The sequence below is a fragment of the Callorhinchus milii genome, unplaced genomic scaffold (assembly GCF_018977255.1).
Source record: "Callorhinchus milii isolate IMCB2004 unplaced genomic scaffold, IMCB_Cmil_1.0 Scaffold5, whole genome shotgun sequence".
Classification (NCBI taxonomy): domain Eukaryota; kingdom Metazoa; phylum Chordata; class Chondrichthyes; order Chimaeriformes; family Callorhinchidae; genus Callorhinchus; species Callorhinchus milii.
Genome location: NW_024704746.1, coordinates 68238003 through 68260899, shown reverse-complemented (window position 1 = coordinate 68260899; position 22897 = coordinate 68238003). Strand labels below are relative to the sequence as shown.

At 50.0% G+C, this 22897-nt stretch overlaps 3 protein-coding genes across 4 annotated transcripts; 1 reads left to right on the top strand and 2 right to left on the bottom strand.

The window, feature by feature from the left end:
- The first annotated feature begins 811 nt into the window (after positions 1 to 811).
- LOC103188952 (paired box protein Pax-6) lies at positions 812 to 6525 on the top strand. The gene is made up of 9 exons (XM_042335469.1): positions 812 to 831; positions 2027 to 2237; positions 2736 to 2951; positions 3365 to 3455; positions 3895 to 4023; positions 4491 to 4573; positions 5064 to 5136; positions 5496 to 5593; positions 6292 to 6525. Exons 1-9 carry the CDS (start codon positions 812 to 814, stop codon positions 6523 to 6525), a joined length of 1155 nt encoding a protein of 384 aa, XP_042191403.1.
- A 4114-nt stretch (positions 6526 to 10639) lies between these two features.
- Positions 10640 to 16535, bottom strand: LOC103188951 (fascin-3). Its single transcript, XM_042335468.1, has 7 exons — positions 16308 to 16535; positions 14493 to 15186; positions 13897 to 14015; positions 12617 to 12776; positions 12158 to 12328; positions 11567 to 11716; positions 10640 to 10707 (listed from the first exon to the last, which is right to left on the bottom strand). The coding sequence occupies exons 1-7, from the start codon at positions 16533 to 16535 to the stop codon at positions 10640 to 10642; spliced, it is 1590 nt and encodes a 529-aa protein (XP_042191402.1).
- Positions 16536 to 17961: 1426 nt separating this feature from the next.
- On the bottom strand, positions 17962 to 20944 carry si:dkey-5i3.5 (uncharacterized protein LOC565091 homolog). Of its 2 annotated transcripts, none has more exons than XM_007909148.2 (4): positions 20727 to 20944; positions 19222 to 19459; positions 18569 to 18870; positions 17962 to 18365 (listed from the first exon to the last, which is right to left on the bottom strand). In XM_007909148.2, exons 2-4 carry the CDS (start codon positions 19404 to 19406, stop codon positions 18001 to 18003), a joined length of 852 nt encoding a protein of 283 aa, XP_007907339.1. In that variant the 5' UTR covers positions 19407 to 19459; positions 20727 to 20944; the 3' UTR covers positions 17962 to 18000. The 2 variants fall into 2 exon arrangements, with proteins under 2 accessions (XP_007907339.1, XP_042191763.1); XM_042335829.1 differs by lacking the exon at positions 20727 to 20944 and adding an exon at positions 20331 to 20412.
- Between the last annotated feature and the right edge of the window lie 1953 nt (positions 20945 to 22897).

Here is a 22897-nt window from a genome sequence, read left to right as displayed (position 1 = left end):
ACCTCCAACAACTCAGCCCAGAGGGGGGTTACACATGAACTCTGGCAAATGCATTTCATTCACACACATACGCACACAGACACCACCCCAGCAATTCCCTCCACACACACACACACACAGTAATTACTGCAGATCTGAATCTCCTCCCAGCCTCACCTCTCCTATCACAGTGCTGTATTCTGGATTTCTCTTGGTCTGAGACACACGAGGGGTTAAATAGAGGCAGGAACAAGGGACTGGTTTAACTGGGGCTCCAGTGGGTATGAGGACAGCAGTGGGACAGAGTCACTGAGAGGCACAGGACACTGACTGTGTGTTGTAAGGTAACTGCCCTCTCATTCCTTTCTCCTGTTGTTAAACACTTACTGCGGATCAACCTCCCAACACTGACTGGCTGTCAGGGTTTGTAGAGCAGGGAATCACACTCCAGAGAGAGAGAGAGAGACAGAGAGAGAGAGAGAGATAGTCTGGATCGATTGAGTTGTAAAAGTTCGATTTGATTGATAAAAGTCCCCAATAAGAGTGAATGAGTTGATGGGAAATGGAAAGAGGGAGAGAGAGACATAGAGAAGGAGAGAAACAGATGGAGAGGGAGGGAGAGAGAGTGAGGGAGACAGAAACACACACACACACACACACAGAGAGGAGAGAGAGAGTACAGAGAGAGAGAGAGAGGGGGGGTAGGGACAGAGATGGAGAGAAAAAAATAGAGTGAGAGAGGACAGAGAGGGCTAGAGAGAGACCATCGGAGAGAGGAAAGGGACAAAGTGAGAGAGGAGAAATAGAGAGAAAGAAAGACTGACGAAGGGAGATGGGGATGGAGGCTGGGAGGTAAACAGATCTGAGAATTGTCAGAGAGAGACAGACTGATATGAAGCAGTGCAGAGGAAGATGGGGGCAGAGAGAAAAAGTGTGTGTGAGAGAGAGAAAGTTAGGGAGTAGAGATATAGTGGGAGAGAGATGGAGAAAGAGGGGGACAGGGAGAGTTTTGTTTAGTGTGATATCTGTGGCAAGTGCCTCTGCGATATTTCGCTGTAAGAATCTGCGTAATTATTACAATAATAATTCTTGCATTTGATATAGCGCTTTTACGTCTTCGAGACGTCTCAAAGCGCTTCACAGAATACACTGTAAAGTGAATTGACCGTATATTTGTGGGCGAAATGCAGCAGCCAATTGTGCACAGCAGCGTCCCACAAGCAGTCGTAGATTGAGTGATCAAATTGTCATCGCTGTTTTTTTCTTGAGGGATTATTATCAGCCGTGTGGAGTAAGGAAACTTGCCCAAGGTTTCACCCTGCCGGGAATCGAACCCAAAATTCTTGCTTGCAAGGTTAGTGCTCTAACCGCCGAGCTACAGGACTCCAAGAGAGATCTGAGTATATATATATATATATGTGTGTGTGTATATAAAAATAAATCAGCAGGTGCTGCTATCACCCTCAGGGACAATTGATAAACCATTGAGATTACAAGGTAAAAACACACTGTGGTGTAAGAAACGTCCTGACTGACATCCAGTCGGTAACTCTGCTGACAGATGTGCGTTTGTGTTATCCTAACAGTGTGATACTCTTAGTCTAGTGGTGGGAACAGTTTAAAGGTGACGCTTGGGGTTTTGCATCTGACTTGTTAACTCATTTGTGAACTGAAATCATGACATCTCTACTCTTAACGCACAGTGTAGAGGGAGCTTTACTGTGTCTCTAACCCTGACCTGGGAGTGTGGACGGACGCACAGTGTAGAGGAGCTTTACAATGTTTCTAAAGTTGTGATGTCTTTGCTGTCTCTGGACGCTACAGGACTCAGATTACACTGGACAGGATATTGAATCTGATACAATGCTGCATAAAGGTATGTAACTCCAGCAATTCTATTTGATTTTAAGATGCGCCTGACTCTGGCTCTCACTCTCTCGCCTCTGTGTTAGAAGGCTTTCTGTTCAAGCCCCACTTGGACTCTCTCTCTATCGGTCTTCTTTCTCCCCTCTCACTTTGTATATGTGAACTGTGGAATTCACACTAGGCTGGCGGTGAATTTCAGCCGCGAGGTTCACACCCGCACGGAAGGCGGACTCAATCTCCTCGCTCTCTCTCGTTCTCCAGGAGAGGGATGTTTGAACCAGCTGGGGGGCGTCTTTGTGAATGGACGCCCTTTGCCCACATGTAAGAGAAAGCGAATCATAGAGCTGGCAGTGAGTGGCATTCGGGCATGTGATGTCGCCCGGATATTACAGGTAAAATCCTCGTCCTTGCTTTCAAAGCCCTCCACGGCCTTGCTCCTCCCTACCTCTGTGATCTGCTAACTCCATACCGACCTGTCCGCTGCTTCCGCTCAGCGGGCTCCGGCCTGCTCCATGTCCCCCTGCCCTGCTCGCTCCACCATCAGCGGTCGGGCCTTCAGCCTCTCTGCCCCCACCCTTTGGAACTCCATCCCACAGTCCCTATGTCACGCCCCCTCCCTCGCCTCCTTCAAGGCCCGTCTCAAGACCCTCCTCTTCAACCACACCTTTGTCCACTCTCCTACCCCCACCCTCCCTGCCCTCCACCCTCCTGATCCCAACCTCCAGCTCGGGTCCAAATCCCTGTCTAGTCCAGTGCCTTGTGATGTCCTCCTGACACGAAAGGCGCCGTGTAAATGTAGGTTGTTGTTGTTGGAGATCAGCCAGGACTGGACAGACAGTTTGGGATCGCAAAGCTATCTACAGTAACTAGTTGTCGTCTCTCACCCACAGGTCTCCAATGGCTGTGTGAGTAAGATCCTGGGCAGATATTATCAGACGGGCTCCGTTGGACCAAAGGCCATTGGTGGGAGCAAACCACGTCTCTCCACCCCAGAGGTGGTGGCTAAGATCGCTCAGCTTAAGTGGGAAAACCCCTCTATGTTTGCCTGGGAAATCCGCGGGAAGCTGCTCTCCCAGGGAATCTGCTGCAAGGGGAAAATTCCCAGCGTGAGTGGAAAAAAATACTTCAGAGGGGATACTGAACATTGTAAATCTAAATCTTTCTCTCTTTTATCTCTCTCTCTTTTTCTCTCTCCATCCATCCATGCATCCGTGCAGTCATCCATCGTTTACCTACAAAAACAGTCACTGTGCATAATATAAAAATAGTCACTACACATAGAGCTGTGTAACATTGTCACTGTTCAGCGCCTTGGGACGTCCTCCCGACGTGAAAGGCACTATATAAATGTAATTTTGTTGTTGTTGTACTGAGGCGCTGTTTGTATAGTTGATGTTGGTGACAATGATACGGTGGATAGACAATGATGAACAGAAAACACTGATTTATTCACCTATTATATGAAAACCTGACAGGAGGGAGAGGCGTTGGCCAGTTACAGACCTGTGTCTATTTCCAGGTCTCCTCCATCAACCGAGTCCTGAGGAACCTGAACTCCGACCTGCAACATCCTGCAGCTGAGGATATGTCAACAGCGACGTGGATGGGAGGTGACAGAGGCGCTGGGGATCGGAGCAGCAATAATAATAATCCTCGCATTTGATACAGGGCTTAATCACGTCTTCGAGACGTCTCAAAGCGCTTCACAGAATATTCTGTAAAATGAATTGGCTGTATACTTTATGGGCAAAACACGGCAGCGAATTTCGCACTGAATTAGTCTCAACAAATATTAATAATAATTTGGTGACTCACTCCACGCCTGTTGGTGGGACATTGCCGTGCTGCCATGTTTTCGACCACAGCCAATTCACTTTACAGTATATTCTGTGAAGCGCTCTGAGGCGTCTCAATGACATAAGGTGCTCTATCATATGCAAGGATTATTATTTATTGATAAATTCTGTGAAGTGCTTTGAGACATAAAAGGCGCGATATCGAATTGTAAGGATTATTAGTATATTGTTATATTATTTTTATTTGTTTTAGGTTCCGGAGGGCAGGAAACCACAGAGACTGTGGCGTCTGACTTTCCTGGGGCTCAGAAAGTCCAGACAAACTCCCAGCAAAGGAACAGGACAGTTTTTATGCAGGAGCAATCTGAGGCATTGGAACAAGGTAAAGGAGCTAAAAGAGATTTGGCGTAAATATCGAGGGTAGGAAAAAGCAGAGCATAATAATAATAATATTAATAATCCTTGCATTTGTTGTAGCAACTCATCACGTCATCGAGATGTCTCAAAGCGCTTCACAGGATATACTGTAAAGTGAATTGACTGTATATTTTGTGGGCGAAACGCGGCAGCCACTTGCACACAGCAGCGTCCCCACAAACAGCCGCGGATTGAGTGACCAATTTATTACTTTTTTTTAAAAGGAATTGTTACCCCCAGAAAAATAATCTGCCAATCAACGAACAACTCTGTTCCTGTTTACTGCTGAGTAAACAGAGGCATGTGAGTGGAGTAAGGAAACTTGTCTGAGGTTTCGCCCTGTCCTGCCCGGGAATCGAATCGGATGCTCTCGCTTGCGGGGCGAGTGCTCTATGATAACAAGTTTTGATGATATCTGTTCTGTGGTTTCAGAATTCACAAAGACACAATATCCTGATGTTTTTGCCCGAGAGAAATTGGCTTCCAAAACGTCTATCCCCGAGGCCAGGATCCGGGTAAGAGCTGGGTCTGAACTCGGTCTTCGCTCTTCTTTATAAGAGTATTTTTTCATAAGACATTTTGTGCATTCAACAGAAAACCTCTTGTCGACAAACGTACACTGTGTTCGGCTCTTGTGGATCATTCAATGTTTGCTTGGCTCATTTATAATAATAATCCTCGTGACGTCATTGAGATGTCTCAAAAGTGCTTCACAGGACATACTGTAAACTGGATTGATCGTGTATTTTTGTGGGCGAAACGCAGCTGCTAATTGTGCCCAGGAACGTCCCACAAACAGTCATGGATTGAGTGACCACATTATTTTGTTTTGAAGGGATCATCACCCCAGGAAAGCGATCTGCTAAGTGACTAACAACCAGGTTCCTACTTACTGCAGAGGCGCGTGTGTGGGAATCAAACCGAGGTCCATTCGCTTGCGAGGCGAGTGCTCTCACCACTGAGCTACAGGACTCCACTGATAACAGCTACTTCTCTTCACTTTAGGTCTGGTTTTCCAACAGACGGGCAAAGTGGCGTCGAGAAGACAAGGTGAAACATGGACCCAGCTTTGTCAGAGGTACGGCTCAGTCACTCCATTGTGTCTGCGTCCTTGCCTCGCCAATGTACCCCTGGAAACGACCCCTCTATCTAAAGGTGTCAGCCTGGCTCAGTTGGTGCTGTAGCACTCCTGACTCAGAAGATCGTATTGATTCTTTCAAGAACAGATTTCTGTTTGGAAATAATATCAGTGTACAGTTTGGGACACGGCCTCTGTCAAGCGACTGCCAGGATGGTGGAAGGCAAACTAGATGGACCTTGGTCTTCTTTTGTCTGGCAAATTCTTATGTTCTTAAGGTCTCTTACCCTTTGCCTCTCTGAATCATGTCTCACCCTATCGCGAGAGGTACCGACCCGGCTCTTTGTGCTCTGTTCCAGGTAGGACATGTGGTGCTGCCGTGAACCCATTACAGCTCCCCCCTCAGGGCTGTCCCACCTTCCCCCCATCTTCCCTGGCTGACAGCTTCGCTCTGCAGGTAGTGTATCATAATAATAATTATTATACTCACATTTCGTATAGCGTCTTCACAGAATATACTGTAAAGTGTAGTGACTGTGTATTTTGTAGGCACATACGTGCTTGGATTGAGTGATCACATTTTCTTTTGAGCAATCCTCATCCCCGGAAAGCAATCCGCCAATCGACCAACAACAACAAAATTACATTTGTATCGCGCCTTTCGCATCAGGAGGGCGTCCCAAGGCGCTGGCAACGCGGTTTCTACTGACTGTTGGGTAAACAGAGTGAAGTAAGGAAACTTTTCGCCCTGTCCAGGAATCGAACCCAGATCTCTCCCTTGCAAGGCGAGCCCCCTAACCACTATATATCTGTGTATATCCCTCAGTCACTAGCTGGTGTGTCTTATGCATTGATATCAGTGCTTGAGAATTTGTAAGTGATATTAGTAGCTCTATAATAGTTTAAAAAAATAAAATAATGTGGTCACTCAATCCATGACGGTTTGTGCGCAATTGGCTGCCGCAAAATATACAGTCAATTGACCTCACCATATATTCTGTGAAGCTCTTGGAGACGTCTTGAAGACGTGATAATGTACTATATTCAAATGCACGGATTATTATTGTTATAATGAAATCAGAACTTGTGCTGTTAGTTGGCTGATCCACTGTGAGCTCACCATCGTGGGGATTAACCCTTTACTTTCCATTGTAGTATCAACAGGCTTCTCCGCAGCCAACCCAGGCCTTTGCGTTGCCAGATACCCTGATGGCTCCGAGGTTTGACGTTTACCGGACGGTCAGCTCACAGCGACACCCGAGTCCCGCTCCGCACAGCTGGAGGGCGCTCGCGAGTGGGTACGAGACATACTGGGCTACAGCCTCTCAGCCCTGCCTGAGGTCCAGCCAGACCCACCCCATGGACATCGCTCACGGTGAGCCAGTGTAACACACTAACACTTTACATCCAACCCTCGCGAGCCAGAGGATCCGGGTTCGATTCCCAGGCAGATTAGGGCGAAACCACAGGCAAGTTTCCTTACTCCACACGCCTCTGTTTACCAGCAGTAAGTAGGAACCCGGTTAGTCAATTGGCGGATCGCTTTCCGCGGGTGATAATCCACTGCGTTCTGCCCACAAAATGTCCAGTCAATTCACTTTGCTGTCTATTCTGTGAAGCGCTTTGACAAGGGGCTATATCAGGTGAAAGGATTATTATACAGCGCCTTTCTGAGCCCATGTGTGTCAGCCCGGCTCAGTCGGTAACGCTCTCTCTCGTCTCGGAGTCAGAAGGTTGTGGGTTCAAGCCCCCATGTCGGAACTTGGAATCACACAGTCTAAGCTGATGCTCCGATGCAGCGCTGTGTGGCATTGTAGGAGGTGCCGTCCTTCGGATGAGTCATTAAACCGAGACCCCCTGTCTGCTGTCTGCCTGTCCAGATGGATGTTTAACATCCCGCGGCACTATTGGAGAAAGGGAGTTTCTCTCTCCTGGTGTCCTGGTCAACAATCCCCCAAATAAAACTGGTCACTCACTGCACTGACTGTTTGTAGGACATTTATAATATAATAATCCTTGCGTTTGAAATAGCGCTTTTTACGTCTTCTCGACATCTCAAAGCGCTTCACAGAATAGACTGTAAAGTGAATTGACTGTATATTTGTGGGCAAAACGCAGCAGTCAATTGCGCACAGCAGCGTCCTCACAAACAGTCGTGGATTGAAAGTGGCCAATTTATTATTGTTTTGTTTTGGAGGGATTATTGTTAGGCTGTATGTGGAGTAAGGAAACTTGCCCAAGGTTTCCCTGCCTGGAATTGAACCCAAATGTTTCACTTGCAAAGCGAGTGCTCTAACCCCTGAGCTACAGGTCTCCGCAATCTCTGTGTACAAACTGGTTGCTGCGTTTGCCCAGAACTACACAGTCACTACACTTTACAGTAAATCCTGGGAAATGCTTTGAGACATTCTGACACCCTGATAAGCCCCTGTGTCGAGGTTCATGTATCCGTATCCTAATTATTACGACGGATAATTATGAATTTGGGGGCCCCTGGAATTCTGGACCAGAATGAGTTGAGATGGGTGAGGAGTTTGGGACTGAATTTAATTTTCGGAGTGGGTCCAACGCAAAAATGATTCGATTTGAACCCGCGTCGGACACGAAGCCATCGCCTGCCGTGTGTGCTTCCTGCAGCAGAGGGCACCAGTACTCTTCCAATCCTCAACTGAGCAATGAGGAGACTGGAAATCAATTCGATGATTGTACAAATAATAATAATAATAATAATCCTGGCGTTTGATGTCACACTTTTCCCGCGTGGGGAGGGCTCTGACGCAAAGCGATTCACAAGATTTTACTATACAGTGAATTAATTGACTGTGCAAACACTCGTGGATCGGAGCGACCAAATTATTATTATTATTATTGTTGTTGTTGATAAGCAATCCCTGCATTTGGTATCACGCAGTGTCGGACTTTCAAGCGGATGAGGTTTCACAGGATAGGCTGCAAAAGCGCGGTGACTTTTGTGGGTGAAACGCGGCAGCCAATTTGCGCACAGCAGCGTCCCCACCAGCGGCCAGGAACTGAATGAGTAATTTTTATCTGGGGGGGGGAGAGAGAGTGAAAAACTTGTTTCTCTCTTGTAAAATAGTGCCAGGGATCTTCTACATCCACCTGAACAAGCACAGACCACCTCTGACAATGCGTTGCCCCCCCCCCCTCCGCCCCCCCGCCCGCCCCCAGCACTGGACTGGAGTCTGGGTTTGGACTGTCCGAGTTTCCAATGATACCTGAACCCACACAACCTCTGACCGACTCAGAGGTGAGAGCGCTGCCGCTTTCACCTTCAAAACACGGTCACCACAGTGGCAGTCACTACCCTACAAAGTGCTGTGGGACGTCGTCCGCCCCCCCCCTCCCACGCGCGAAAGCTGCAAGATTTCACTACAACGTGTAGTGACTGTGCATCAAACGCAAGGAAATAGATAGGATAAAATAATCATCTTCCAATGTTTCCGCTTCGCAGGGATGATTGACACGGGGCCGGCACTTCCCGTTCCCGCCCCAGACCAGGCTCCCTTCGTCGTCTCTCCCGGCACCGTGATGTCACATCCCTTCCCGGGCATGGATTACCCCTCACTTCCTCTTCCCGGGAAAGAGTGCGCGTCATTTCCTGTTGTTTCGGTCGGAAGCGGCGGCCTGTTGCTGCGCCCCGGCACGGACCCCCTCCCCCGCTCCTTTCCCCACTTGGATGTCAGGATGTTTGTTTAATGGCCCCGCAGCAGGAGCTCCGTGGTCTCAGCTGGGATCGGGGCAACGGTGGTCGTCAGTGCCAACCGAGCAAAGGAAACATTTCCACAACAACAACAACTTGCATTTACTCAGTGCCTTTCACGTGGGGTGGGGTCTCGGAGCGCGTGGACCCTGTAATTAGGGCGACCATATTGTGAACCAAATCTGGGGACGCGAGTACATACTGTATATAAACAAAAATGAACTCACCACAGTTCCTGATGTTGGCAGTTACTGGAGAAACGTGTTGGATTAATGGCTGCGTTTCGGTCCTCAATGAGTGGCTCTGTCTTACCATGTTATTTTTCTCACTTAGTTTGTGGCGGAGCTCAAGACGGGGACAAATTTGGCCCCAGGGACGCAATACCTCATCCTGGGACTGTCCCCGAGAATAATAAGAACATATGCTCTAACCGAGCACCTTGTCACATCTTCACAGAATATACCGTAAAGTGAATTGACAATGTGTTTTGTGGGTGAAACTATCCTCCTTGTGGGGAGGTAAAGGGGATCTCCTCGGAGCTGAACTGGCTCCCAGGTGACCTGCCTGGCGACGGAATGTGGGAACCGAGCCCCCACTCTCTGTGACGGTCTCCAGTCCCCGGTTCCTGAGCCGGGAGGGGCCGCAGTGTCCCAGGGCACTCACTGCTGATGGCAGCACGGCCCGGCCCGGCCCATCGGCAGGACCTGGAAGGGCTGACCAGTCACTGGGGGCGGGGAATCCTCCCCCTCAGCTCCTGGTAACCCCTCAGCCAAAGCCCTAACTAACGGGGAGGGGGGTCCTCGCTGGACAAGCAGCGGGAAAGCTTGGCCAGACAGTGCTCTCAATGGTCAAGCTGTGTGGGTTTAGCTGCTTAGACTCCAGCAGTTACCCCAATACACACTCTGGGCCCCCCAAGACTTGGCTCTTGTCAACCTGTGCCTAATACTCTCCGGAATGAGGTAAACAGGGTGCGTCCCTCCAGGGAGAGAGTTCCAGACACAGGGAAATTTCCATGCATTGGTGGCATACATATGAGGAACTCTCAGTCTGGTTTGGAGACATGGTGATGGGTTTCCGTAATGGGGCAAACACCCGGCTGATCAAATCTGGATACACACATACACGTCCACTGAGTAATTATCCGTAAACATACACACACACACAATAATTGCAACACACACACACCCAACTCACCAACCCAGCAGTGCACCCAATGGCAAGCAATGTGGTTTTAGCTGGTTAGATTCCAGTAGTTACACCCAAAAGGCACACTCTGAGCTCCCCCCAAGCCTTGCCTCCTGCCAACCCGCCAATCTAATACTTTCCGGAATTAGGTAAGCAGGATCTGTCCCTCCGGGGAGCGAGAGCACACATTCCATTCCAACAGTCTATCTCTGGATTTAGAGTGGGCAGTATACAGGAGGTGGAGGTTTGAATTAGTTGTGGGTAGTGGAGTTGGGGAGACAGGCGAGGGGGGTGGGGTCATCGGAATAGTCAAAGTAGGTGGTGACCAAGACGTGGAAGATGGTTTCAGCTGCGTTTGGAGGTGCTGTAAGGTCGGAGGTGGGCAATGGGGTGGAGATGGAAGGAAAGCGTTCCTGGGCAAGGAACAGAGGTGGGGTGGGAGGAAGCACTTTAAAGATATTAACTACACCCAGAGAGAAAAGTACAGTAAAAGTTTGACTCAAAAGTGACCTCAAATGGATTGCTCCGATTCAAAGACTGAAAGAACTTTTAGTTCTTGTGAATAGATAAGAGAACTTCTTCATTCCTGCTCAAAGTTCAGCGTGTTCGGCCAGGATGTCTGACAACAAGTTTGGTCCCATATTTCACTAAGTTACTCATAGCACCTGCTGGCACAAACAGAGGAGGGTTAGAGTCCTAGAGTGAACAGCCCATCGTGTCTGTGCTGGGGCTCGCTCCCCCATTGGAGCTCTCTCACCCCATTCCCTGCTCTCTCTCTCCCCCCCTCGTGTCTGTGCTGGGGCTCGCTCCCCCACTGGAGCTCTCTACTCTAACCCCATTCCCTGCTCTCTCTCTCTCCCCATGGTGTCTGTGCTGGGGCTCGCTCCCCCACTGGAGCTCTCTACTCTAACCCCATTCCCTGCTCTCTCTCTCTCTCCCTCCCCCCATCGTGTCTGTGCTGCTGCTAATATATAAATCACACATATTATATATATACACGCACGTTAGTAAACACACACAAACTCACACACACATATATACACATATATAAATAAATGCATGTTAAACATATAGGAACATAAGAATTTGCTAGACAAAAGAGGACCAATGTCCATCTAGTTCACTTACTTTCCACCATCCTGGCAGTGGCAAGCACATATGCAAACTATATACTGTATCCCCGAGATATTATTTCCTAAAAAAAACTAAAATTGCATCTGAAAGAATCAACACTTTCTGGTTCCACCATCTGTCTGTCTCTCCAAGGAGCCTATTCCATAACTTTACTGCTCGCTGACTGAAATAGTGTTTCTGCAAATTTGTTCTGAATTTAACCCCATTGAACTGCGGACCGTGTCCTCTGGTTCTACTGTTCAGTACAAGATAAAACAGCTTATCCATATTTATACAGTATATATATATTTGGGCTGTCAGAAAGCGAGTGTTACTGACCTTTGTAATGTAAAGTCTAGAATTCCCAGAGTGAGTCAGGGGAGAGTGTGGAGTCAGTGGCACTAAGGATACCACTCTGATCGCTCTGTAGGTAGTTGCCGTTGGGGGCCAGCACTGACAGCAAGTTGTCTCCTCGGATCTCCACACAGAAATCCAGGGGATTTTCTCCCGACACATAAAAGTTGTAGTTCTCCCCCATCGACCAAAACTTCCCGTTCTTCCCTGGAGAAAACGTTTCAGTTTGAGAAGCCAATCTCCCAATACAGTGTCTCCCCCCATCGTGTCTGTGCTGTGCTATGACCGGCCCCATCGCGTCCCCCGCTGGAGCTTAGTGTGCAACTGGCTTCACTCACAAAATACAGTCACTAAATTTTACAGTATATCCTGTGAAGCGCTTTGAGACATCTCCAAGACGTGATCAGGCGCTGTGTCACATGCAAGGATGATTATTATTATTATTAGAGTGCATGTCAGGCCCTGTGACAAGTATCAAATGCAAGGATTATTAAGGTCCCAATCTCAAGAACATGTCTGGGGTTTGTCAATGAGGTCAAATGAACCACAAGGAGACTGGGATGGTCACTCCCTCGGAAAAGAGTGTAACGTAGGAGGTTTTCTCACCCTGCTCCTCCCTCCCTCCCTCCCCCTCTCTCTCTCTCTCACCTTGGAAGTGGTAGAAACCTCTGGAACATGGGATCAGTACGATGATGTCGTACATGTTGTTGTTACAGACCAGCTTGTCGGATCGATAGGAGGACCCGATGTATCCATGTCGGCCTCTCAGGATCAGGAAGGGCCGGTTCACCAGCCTGACTGTGAACTCCTGCTCCACACCTGAACACACAGAGACACACAGCGCCCACCATCAGAACCTGATGGTAACCAACAATTAGCACTGATGCTCCTTATATCTTCCAATCAGCCCAACCTGGTCTCATTGGCAGGACCTGGAAGGGAGGGGGACCAGGCACTGGGGGCAGGGAATCCTCCCCCTCAGCTCCTGTTAACCCTGCAAACCACACTCACTCTCACAATCACACTCAGACTGACACACTGACATGTTCACACTCATACTGACACACGCTCACACACACAGACACAGACACCCACACACTCGCTTACCAGGCTCCTGTGCGCTGGCTATGACCTGCCCGATTGGCCTGACCTGGAGGTAGAGCCCGTTGGCGGCCTGCAAAGCCAGCTTGCCTTGGTTCCACTCCATCCCGAAGTACGTCACTCCCTCCACATCCTTCCCATCAGCCAGGACAGCGCTCTGTCCTCGCTGGGAAAACAGTCACGATGGAAAAGTCAGCCAATGTTACACCGCGCTGTACAGTACAGAATCACACCGCCGGCCGCTGCTATCTGAATATATATGTGTGCAATTGGCTGCCGCGTTCGCCCACAGATATACAGTCGATTCACTTTACAGTGTGTTCTGTGAAGCGCTTTGGGACGTCCTCCTTGAAAAGGACGTGAAAAGCGCTATATCAAATGCAAGGATTATTATTATTATTATTATTATATGTAATAATAATTTGTCACTCAACCCACGGCTGTTTGTGGGGACCCTAAGTGTGTGCAATTGGCTGCCAGGTTTCACCCACAAAACACACAAAACTTTACAGTGTATTCTGTGAAGCGCTTTGAGTCTTCTCAACGACTCGATGAGGCGCTGTATCAAATACCAGGATTATTATTATTATTATTATCTTTATTTCTTTTCAGTGTACCTTGTGGGCGAAATGTGGCAGCCAATTGCATAGAACAGTGATCTATGTTGACTGACTGCCAACAAGGAATAGTCACTTGGCAGCAATTTCCTAGAAACTCTGTCAGATGCTGCTGTCAGATGCAAATATTATTATAATTTTGTTAGTGGCTTTTACCAGGTCTCAGGGCTCAGTTCTGTGTGTGTGTGGGGGGGTGTGGGTGTGTGTGTGTGGGGGTGGATGTGTGTATGTGGGGGTGTGGGGGTGGGACATCTCAAAGCGCTTCACAGAATATGCTCTAAAATGAATTGACTGCGAATTTTGTGACCGAAACGCAGCAGCCAATTGCGCGCGGCAGCGTCCCCGCAAACGGTTGTAGATTGAGTGACTAAATTATTCTTTTTTTCTTGGAGAGATTATTACCCATCAGAAAGCAATCCGCCAGTCGCCTAACAACCGGGTTCCTACTCACTGCTGGTAAACAGAGGCGCGCGCGCGTGTGTGTGTGTGTGTGGAGTGAGGAAACGCCCCAGGTTTCGCCCTGACCTGCCCGGGAATCAAACCCGGGTCCTCTCGCTTGCGAGGCGAGTGCTCTAACCGCTGAGCTACAGGACTCCATGCTGGCAGTTTTGAAAGGGAGAGGAGTGAAGTTCGCTGAGTGAGGGGTGAAGACTGTGAGATGAACATTACCTGAGCGAGGAGCTGATTGTCGGAGGATCGAAGTCTCACCATCTCCCCTTTCTGCGTCGCTTCAAACTGAAACACGGAGAGCCGTGTGAGATGGTCAAAGCGAGCGTAGATCTCCACCCCTGGGGGAGAAATGTCACCAACACATACTGTTTAACTAACTATCCTTGCATTTGATACAGCACCTTCTCAAGACGTCTCAAAGCGCTTCACGGAATATACTGCAAACTGGATTAACTGTATTTTGTGGGTGAAACGCGGCAGCCGATTGCGCACAGCAGCGTCCCCACAAACAGCCGTGGATTGAGTGACCACATTTTTGTTGGAGGGATTATTACCCTCCCAGAAAGCGATCCACCAATTGACAAACAACTGGGTTACTACTTACTGCTGGGTAAACAGAGGAGTGTGGAGTAAGGGGAACCTGCCCAGGAATCAAACCCAGATCCTTTCGCTTGCAAGGCGAGTGGTCTAACCACTGAGCTACAGGAATAGAGTAGAGAACTCCAGTGGGGGAGCGAGCCCCAGCACAGACACGATGTGGGGGGGAGAAAAAGAACAGGATTCTAGGAATGGAAAATACCACCCAACTTTCTCACCGTAGTTGACGGACAGGTAATTCTTGGAGGCGGTCTTCATGCTGACCCAAGGCTTGCTCTTCTTCAGGGCGAAATACTGGAACAAATCCGGGGGGTTTGACCCTACAGTCAGAATCCCAGTCCGTCCATGGGGGTAGAGCACCCTCTGGTGAGCAGCGTGGAAGGACACCATGTTGCCCGGCCTCAGGTGCAGAGAGAAGGCGGTCATCTTGGACCTCTTACTGAGGAGCTGGTCATCCAAGGACAGATAGCGAAGGTCACTGGTCTGGAGGTGGTACTTGCCCTTTTCAAAGTGCAGGATAAAGTTGAACTCATTGGAGTGAGGCAAAGGGGAGTCTGTGCAGAGCTGGTGCTGTGCGGGGAGAAGGCGAGTATAGCACTTGGTCTCGAGGTGATAGAGGACAACATGGGGGTGGATGGCCAGGTGTGGGGTCCACATGGAGCACTTGGTGGGGGTCTTCATCAAACAGGTCACCTCGTTCTCCAACATCTCCAGGTAGGTCCCGAACTTGAGCGAGCGGAACACCCAGGTTCCGTTACACTGTGTCTCCAGGAAGAAGATGTTGGCGTTGGAGCACGTGACTCCACACTTGACCTGACCCATGTCATCAGTGGTCAGGGAAAGCCCATGTGGTCCCTTCAGCTCCACCAGGGTCTGGCATCCTTCCGTGGACTTCACCTTCACATCCCAGACCTGCCCGAGAGAGCAAGAGAGAGAGAGAGAGCAGAGGGAGTGAGAGAGAATTCCTGTGCCAAACTCCGTACCCCCATCACACCAGTCCTTGACAGCCTCCCTATCGCCGAATGGATCGATTTCAAGATCCTAGCACTCATTTTCAGATCCCTTCATGCCCAGGCACCTCCCTCCGACCTGCTTACCCCCCAACCCACTACCCGCTGCCTCCGCTCGACTGGCTCCGGCCTCCTGCTTGTCCCCCGTGCCCTCGGTTCCACCATCGGTGGCCTCGCTTTCAGCCGCTACGCTGAGGCAGGCTTCTCTGTAATGCAAGGGCATGCCGGTAATAATCTATCCAAATAATATTATTATAATAATAATCTAGTTGGCAGCAAGACTGGGTATTTACAAGACGTCAGGAATCCATGTTGAGATGGGTTGCATTACCACCCACACACCTCCCAACATCTCATTGCTGTAAATGATTCAGCTACAGATTATTTAATGGTGATGATAATGGCTGTGATGGAAAGAAACACTGTACCCAGCGGGTTACTATTATGTACTTGTACTAATTCAAGACCAAAGAACCCGCAATGAAAATTTCACACAACAGGCTATGAACCAACTCCTGTTGACAGCGACATCAGATTAGCGCGGCTCCTCTCTGGCTCGGTCGTCGAGATCCTGAAATTAATCTTTCATTACTGCCAACAAAAATAAGTGTGAGCTCCACTCAACCATCATGGAGTCCTGTAGCTCATTGGTTAGAGCGCTCACCTCACAAGCGACAGGACCTGGGTTTGATTCCCGGGCAGGATCATTAAGTTTCCTCACTCCACGTGCCTCTATTTACCTCGGAGTGAGTAGAAACCCAGTTGTTAGTCGATTGACGGATCACTTTCACTGCTGTACGCAATTGGCTGCCCCGTTTTGCTCAAAAAATGCCAAGTCAGTCAATCCACTTTACAATATATTCTGTGAAACGCCTCGGAAAGTCCTCCCGACGCGAAAGGCTCTATACAAATGTCATTTTGTGTTTGTTGTTGTCTCAAAGACACGAAAAAGCACTAAATCAAATGTAAGGCTTATTTATGTTGTTGCTATTATTATTATATTATTATTGCTGAATCAATCACCTGATTGGCGCCCAGTTCGGTTTTGTCTAACTTCACTCCGGTGCCGTTGCTCTGTGCGGTCAGATAGTCACCACATGGGCTGACCAAACCCACCTTCACCGAGTCATGGGGCAGCATTGCCGGGACAGAGCGGGGAGCGTGCCAGGCGGCAGCTTCGGGGCAGCTGATCTCCGCGGTCCCCTGCCCTGGCTTCTCCGATTGCAAACACGGCCATTCAGCATTGAGCATGGCTGGGGCTTTGAGCATCCACCCCACTCTGAGACGTCATCGGTCCCACAAGGACACTGGAGTTTGATTGATGTGTGTGAGTGAGGTCACAGACAGACCTGATGTCAGTACGGGAGGGAGGGGGTCACTGTCAGCTGCTCTCCCCCCCCACCTCCAGCCCTCTCCCCCACCCGTTTGCCCTCTTCGATTTCAAGATCCTCACCCTGGTCTTCAAATCCCTTCCCACCCTGACACCTCCCTACCTCTCCGATCTGCTTACTCCCCAACCCGCAGCCCACTGCCTCCGCTCCACTGGCTCGGTCGGGCCTCCTGCTTGTCCCCCGTGTCCTCTTGTTCCACAGTCACCCCCAAACCTCTGCCTTGCCGCTTTTCTCCCCAATATTCAGGTCACACATAAAGACCTTCCTCTTCAACCGAGCCTACTGTCACCTCCCCCTCCCCCCTCCTTCGTCCCCCCCCCCCCACCCCGGCTCGGTGTTATGCTCCCCCACTGTCAAGCGCTCTGGGACGCTGCCCTGCGTGAGGGGCGCTGTGTAAATAGAAGTTGTTGTTATTGTACTCGCGCCCCACCCCCCCACTCCCCCCCCACCCCCACCAACGCTCTCCCCCAAAGCACAAATCTTTAAATAATACCAAAAAAGAATCAAATTAATGAATGCATTTTTAAATAAAAATGAACAGTTTGTCAATTGAGATTTGCCCAGAACAAATAACAATAATAACAACAATAATAATCTTTAATAATAATAATAATAATAATAATAATAATCCTCGCATTTGATATAGCGCTTTTCACGTCGGGAGGACGTCCCAAAGCGCTTCACAGAACACACTGTAAAGTGAATTGACTGTATATTTGTGGGCGAACGCGGCAGCCAATTGCGCACAGCAATGTCCCACAAAGTGTCGTAGATTGAAAATGACCAATTTATTATTGTTTTTGGTTTTGGAGGATTATTATTAGGCTCTGTGTGGAGTAAGGAAACTTGCCCAAGGTTTCGCCCTCTGCCTGGAATTGAACTCAGGTCTCTCACTTGCAAAGCGAGTGCTCTAACCACTGAGCTACAGGACTCCTTGTGGACAGTGGGAGAAACCCGGGTTTGATTCCCGGGCGGAGCAAAACCTTAGGCAAGTCTCCTCACTCCACACGAGCCATAGGAACCCGGTTGTTAGTTGATTGGCGGATCGCTTTTCCGGGGATTATAATCCCCTAAAAAAAACATACAGCGTATAACAATAAATACTGCGGTCACTCAAGCAACAACTGTTTGTGGGGACGCTGCTGTGCGCAACTGGCTGCCGCATTTGGCCGACAAAATACACAGTCACTACACTTTACATTGTATCGTGTGAAGCGCTGTGAGACGTCTCGACGATGGGATCAGGCGCCGTGTCAAACGCAAGGACTATTATTGTATTATTTCTCCTGTTCCTGTGTTACACACCCACCGCCGCTCGATCCTGTCTATAACTTGGCTGCCAAGCGCAAGCCTCCGAGCGACTGCAGGAAGCTGCGCAGTGTTTCCCGGTATTCCCGGGGGTGTTGGCGGAGGTGGCCGGCGTGCCGGGATCGTGCCCAGTGTTTGCTGCGCACCGCCAAACCCTTCCCCCGCCAGCTCTGCAGCAGCCCCTCCAGCTCGGGCCATTCGCTCAGCGGGTCGTCCCCGCAGGAGAAGACCAGGGCCGGGGCCCGGCACGGAAGCTTCCGGAAGACCTCCACTGCAGTGCGGTAGTGCCGCACGGTGCTGCCGGCAAACAGGCCGAAGTACAGGAGCACCAAACGCCTGACCAGCGGCTCCAGCCGGGAATGGGACAACATCTGGGAAACACCTGGAATCAGGAGACGAGAAGGTTAGCTGGAGTCCGGGCCACTCGAGTGCAGGGGACTCACTGTGGAGTCCTGGAGCTCGGCCGGTACAGCACGTCGAGGGGAGGGGGGGAGGGAGGGAGGGAAGGAGGGGGGGAGGGAGGGAGGGGGCCAGCCAGAGGGATTGAGGGAGAGAGTTCCAGAGTTTCGGGAAATGGACGCTAACCTTTCGCCATCCTCTCCAGGCTCCCGATCACCAGACTGTCGTAGATTTGGCCGGTGAGGCGCTGACTGAAGGCGGTGTGGAGCGAGGGGTCCCTCAGGGTGAGGATCATCATCTGGCTGAAGGTGTAGCCCCCCAGGGAGATGGCGTGGAGGAGGAGGGGGCGCGAGGCAAAGCGCTCGCTCTGTAGGAGCTCCAGCACACGGGCAGCGTGGCTCAGCCCCCGCCCAGGCCACAGGAAGTGTCCCAGACAGCTCTCCACCGTCAGCACGTCATAGCCCTCAGGGTAATAGATCTGCCGGTACCTCAACAACAACAACAACAACAAATTACATTTACGCAGCGCCTTATCAGTTCGTTGAGACGCCTCTGTAAAGTGTAAAGTGCAGTGACTATATATTTTGTGGCCAATTGCGCACAGCAGTGTCTCACAAACGGTCGTGGATTGAGTGACCGAATTATTATTTTTTTTAGGGGATATTTCCCCCCAGAAAAGGGATCCACCAATCGATTATCAACCAGGGTCCTACTTACTGCTGGTAAACAGAGGCGCGTGGAATGAGGAAACTGGCCTAAGGTTTCGCCCTCCTCGGGAATCAAACCCGGGTCCTCTGGCTTGCGAGGTGTGCGCTTTAACTACTACGCTACAGGGTTACCTCTCCACGGAGTGGGGCTGGGCTCCAAGCCAGGGCAGCAGCAGCAGCAGGGGTTTAGACTGTCGATCTCCCCACCTCGGGCTGGCCGGTGGGGGCTGGGCCGGGCTCCGGTGCAGGGTGATGGAGCTGGACAGTCTGGTCACCGTCACCCCTTCAGAGACAGACGTCTGGATGAGACGCTTCATCTCCAGCTGTAGCAAATGAGAAGCTCAATCACTGGGCCTCGTCTTCAATACTGCTATAATAATAACAACAACAACAATAATAATACTGGCATTTGACACAACGCCTTATCACGTCTTTGAGGTGTCTCAAAGCGCTTCACAGGATACACTGTAAAGTGTAGTGACTGTGGGGAAAATGCAGCAGCCAATTGCCCATAGCAGTGTCCCCGCAAACAGTTGTGGATTTAACGATTAAAAGTCTGATTATTTATTCACTTCTATGTGACTAATGTGACACATGAGATAGATTTTTGATCCTTAATTGCTGTGCGCAATTGGCTGCCGCCTTTCGCCCACAAAACATACAGCTTGGAAGAACCAGGCAACTTTGGGTCTAAGGTTCCCAAAGCTTTCCACTGTGTTGTGGACTAATCCATAACAGGATTCATTGCTATCAACACCTCCTTTGCTGTGGCAAGTGACTACCAGGATGGTAGAAGGTGAACTAGATGGACCTTGGTCTTTTTTTCGTCTTCCTATACTGTTGGAAGAGCCAATACATCAGGCAATTTGCACACAGCAACGTTCCCATAACTAGCCTTGAAGTGCGCGAGTAATTTTTTTTCTGGGATTAGAGTAGAGAGCTCCAGTGGGGGGAGCGAGCACCAGCACGGACACGATGGTGGGAGAGGCGTGTGGAGTAAGGAAACTTGCCCAAGGTTTTGCCCCCCTCAGGAATCGAACCCGGGTCCTCTCACTTGCGAGGCGAGCGAGCTAACCACTACGCTACAGTAAAGTGCAAACGCTCACTATTTGAGCAAACGCAACCTCGGCCCTTCTGTCTGACGAATCTCCTGATCTAAACCGGCGCGGTGGGCTGGATGGACCCAATCCCTCCTGGGCTCCTACGCGGAGAACATATCCGAGGAGGAACGTAGCACTCACATCTCCAAGATGGAACAACAAGAAGGGAAGCGAGGAGGGGATCTGTACTGTACTGCGGAAGAGAGAAAATTAATATTCACAGCATCAGAGAGAGAGTTTAACAGTTTGGGAGTTTACCGTCTGCCCATCACATCTGCGCTGGAACCATCTTGTCCAGCCCCATAAATAAATAAATAAATAACACAGACATTCGCTCTCTGTCACTCTCTCTCTCTCACACACACACACTCTCTGTCACTCTCTTTCTCTCTCTCACACACACACACTCTCTCTGTCACTCTGTCTCTCTCTCTCTCTCAAACACACTGTCTCCCACAAACACACACTCTCTCACACCCACACTCTGTCTCTCCCACACACACACACACACACACACACACAGACAGAGAGAGATACCTGTCAGACTGACCCAGAGATCCAGCAGTGACACAAACACAGGCACCAGAAACTGTACAGTGGTAACTGCCCTTCGTATTGAGAGCAGATCTCTAAACCTGTTATGTAAAACAATAAACTCACTGACCCCATTCACAGCTCAGTATACAGTGTAGAGTGAGAGAAACAGGGAACAGTGCCTTTGTGTGGACACATCAGTTACTCCACACTCCCTTTCTCACCACATTAATAATAATATAGCAGTTGCATTTGACGCAGCGGCTAATCACGTCGTTGAGACATCTCACAGCGCTTCACCGGATATATTGTAAAATGAATTGACTGTGTGTTTTGTGGATGAAATGTGGCAGCCAATCGTGCACAGCAGCGTCCCACAGACAGTCGTGGATTCATTGATCAGATTACTATCGTTTTTTTTAAGGGATTATTATCCCGGAAAGCGATCCGCCCATCGACTAACAAGTGGGATCCTACTTACTGCTGGGTAAACAGAGGCGTGAGAGAGTGTATCAGCGAGAAAATGTCAGAGAGAGAGAGACAGACACTCTCTCGCTTTGTTTCTCTGATACTCGTCTCTTTCTCTCTGACACACTCACTCTTTGTCTCTCTCTATCTCTGACACTCTGACACTTTCTCTCTGTCTGACTCTCTGACACACACACACACACTCTCTCTGTCTGTCTCTCAGACACACACAACTCTTGTCTTTCTAACACATTTTCTCTCTCTGTCTCTCTCTGACACACAAACACCCTCTCTGTCTTTCTCTCTAACTCTCTCTCTCTCGCTCTCTCTCGGTCTCTCTGACACCCTCTTTCCCTCCGTCCCTCTCTGTGTTCGTGCCCGGCTCGCTCGGGCTGACATTAGCTGAGGCAGGACTTGTGTCGGGATTGTTCTGGCACAACATGGGAGATTTTCTCACACTCGGGGAAACAGAGTTTTTTCAGACAAGTTCTATCATGCAGGTCATTGGCGATGAGATCGGTCTCGGACTGAAAACTCATCAACAACAAAGACAAGTCTGAAAGGGAAGGGGAGTGGGGGGGGGGTGCGTGTGTCTGTACAGGGGGGTGGGGGGGAGCGAGCGCTGGAGTGGGGACAGCTGGAGGAAAACCCTCACCTCCTTACACAGTGACAAACAGTGTGGCCTGTGCTGACTGACGTGTGACCTGCCCCAAGCTTTGTGATGCTAATGATCACTGTGAGCGGAGGCTGGAGAGGAAACGGCACCACATTGACCCAGCCTTGCCTCCAGGCTTCATCACTGTGGCACAAACAATCTCCCAAATGCCTTTGTTTTTACGCTCTGTCCCCAAACCAAACTTCGCCGTCCCATCCAATCCTTGTGTTTGACACAGCGCCAAATCACATCTTCGAGATGTCTCAAAGCGCTTCACGGAATATACACTAAAGTGAATTGCCTGTGTATTTTGTGGGTGAAACGCGGCAGCCAATTGCCCACAGCAGCGTCCCACACAAACACTAGTGGATTGAGTGACCAAATATAGGTTTTTGGGAGGGATTATTACCCCCAGAAAGTGATCCGTCCATCAATTAACAACCGGGTTCCTACTCAGTGCTGGTAAACAGAGGCGTGTGGAGTCAGGAAACTTGCCCAAGGTTTTGTCCTGCTCGAACCCGGGTCCTCTCGCTTACGAGGCGAGGGGTCTAACCACTGAGCGACAGGCCTGTACATTCACCTTGTGGCTGTGCATGTGGGACATAACTGTGCGCCAAAATGGCCAGGTTATTGATTATTGCGCCGGGGGAACTGATTACCGCTGCCCGTGTCTGGCTGGCTGGCAGACGAGCTGGGAGCCTTTGACCTCTCGGCTTGGCTCGGTTGTAATGTGCGCCGTTTTCCCGTCCACGGTACTCTGGTACATTCCGCGTCTCGGCCGAGTTGTGCGAGGAGACGAGCAGCGGTCTCTCTCTGCCCCCCCCCCCACCACCCTCCCCACCGCACTTTCCTCTCCCCCCCCCCCCCCCCACTTGTCCTGTGCATACACAATGGGAGGGCTGAATTGGCTCCCACCCTCTCCTTCCTCTCTCCCCCTCCCCTCCCCTCCCCTCCCGCCTGTTTCCCAGTGTTCAGCCCGGCTCTGGTACAGACAGCTGATGCTATTGAAGAAATTTGCTCAGTGGAGCGGAGCTTTGGGACCATCAGGGCA